The following is a 974-nucleotide window of genomic DNA, read 5'->3' on the forward strand; positions in this document are numbered from 1 at the left end:
GATGACCGCACAAAGGCCAAGTTCAAATCCCGGTTCCTACTTTTGCAACCTTAGACCAGACACTTAACATCTCAGGCCCCAGCCAGGCTCCCTGCGGGTCATGTTAGAGCGCCTGGAACCTAGCAGGTGCCCAACAAAGGTACACGGAGGTGCAACATCGCCGAGCGCTGCCACGCTCAGTCAGTGTGGATTCTAGAGACTTCTATGTGAGGAAGGGGCCTCCGGGAGGACACTGAGGGAGAGTGGGTGGTCAGAGGGAGCGGGGCCTGTGTGTCAGCTTTGTTGGTTTTTATAAGAAGAATGAGAGGCCCGGTGCACGAATTCATGCACGGGTGGGGTCCCTCGGCCTGGCCAGCAACCAGGGCCAATCGAGACCTGCCGGCTGGGGGAAGGGACTGCGGGAGGTTGGCTGTAGGAGCACACCGACCACCAGGGTGCAGCTCCTGCATTGAGCATCTGTCCCCAGGTGGTCGGTGCATTGTCATAGTGATAGGTAGACCAGTTGTAACGGTCACTTAGGCTTTTATATATGTAGATGAGTTCGTGTATTTTTGAGGAAATGATTATGATTTTTTCATTACGTGGGTTTTTTTAAGCCAGGTATAAATACTAGACTTGGGTAACTTATTCATTTTGTAGTAATCATTTTATGGAGGGATGGTTTCTGGGTAAAGAGCTGTCCAGATTTACTGTATACAACATACTGAGTTCAGGGGTGAGGATAGACTCTGGGGCTGTGGGCTCTTTAGAAAATGTATTGCATTGCATTTTATGTGCCATTTAAGAATGGGAAGAAAATGCGTATTTGATTAAAATAGTTCGCGTCAGGCTATTTCCCTCTGACGTACCAGGACCCCTGCTTTTATTTCTAGTATCAAACCAAGAACACGGAGAGCAAGCGGGTGGCCCCGCTTCACCGCGGCTTCTCGGCCAGCGTGCGGACGGTCCCCTGGGAAGAGCCCTCCCTCCTGGCG

General features: G+C 51.3%; 1 protein-coding gene across 1 annotated transcript in view; it reads left to right on the plus strand.

The window, feature by feature from the left end:
* Nucleotides 1–974, plus strand: part of IL5RA (interleukin 5 receptor subunit alpha) — a 14,740-nt gene that overhangs the window by 1,746 nt on the left and 12,020 nt on the right. The window contains exon 4 of the mRNA XM_015568306.1: nucleotides 873–971. Coding sequence (XP_015423792.1) covers nucleotides 873–971 — 99 coding nt within the window. The remainder of the gene's footprint in view (nucleotides 1–872; nucleotides 972–974) is intronic.

Source organism: Myotis davidii, unplaced genomic scaffold (genome assembly GCF_000327345.1).
Source record: "Myotis davidii unplaced genomic scaffold, ASM32734v1 scaffold663, whole genome shotgun sequence".
Taxonomy (NCBI): Eukaryota; Metazoa; Chordata; class Mammalia; order Chiroptera; family Vespertilionidae; genus Myotis; species Myotis davidii.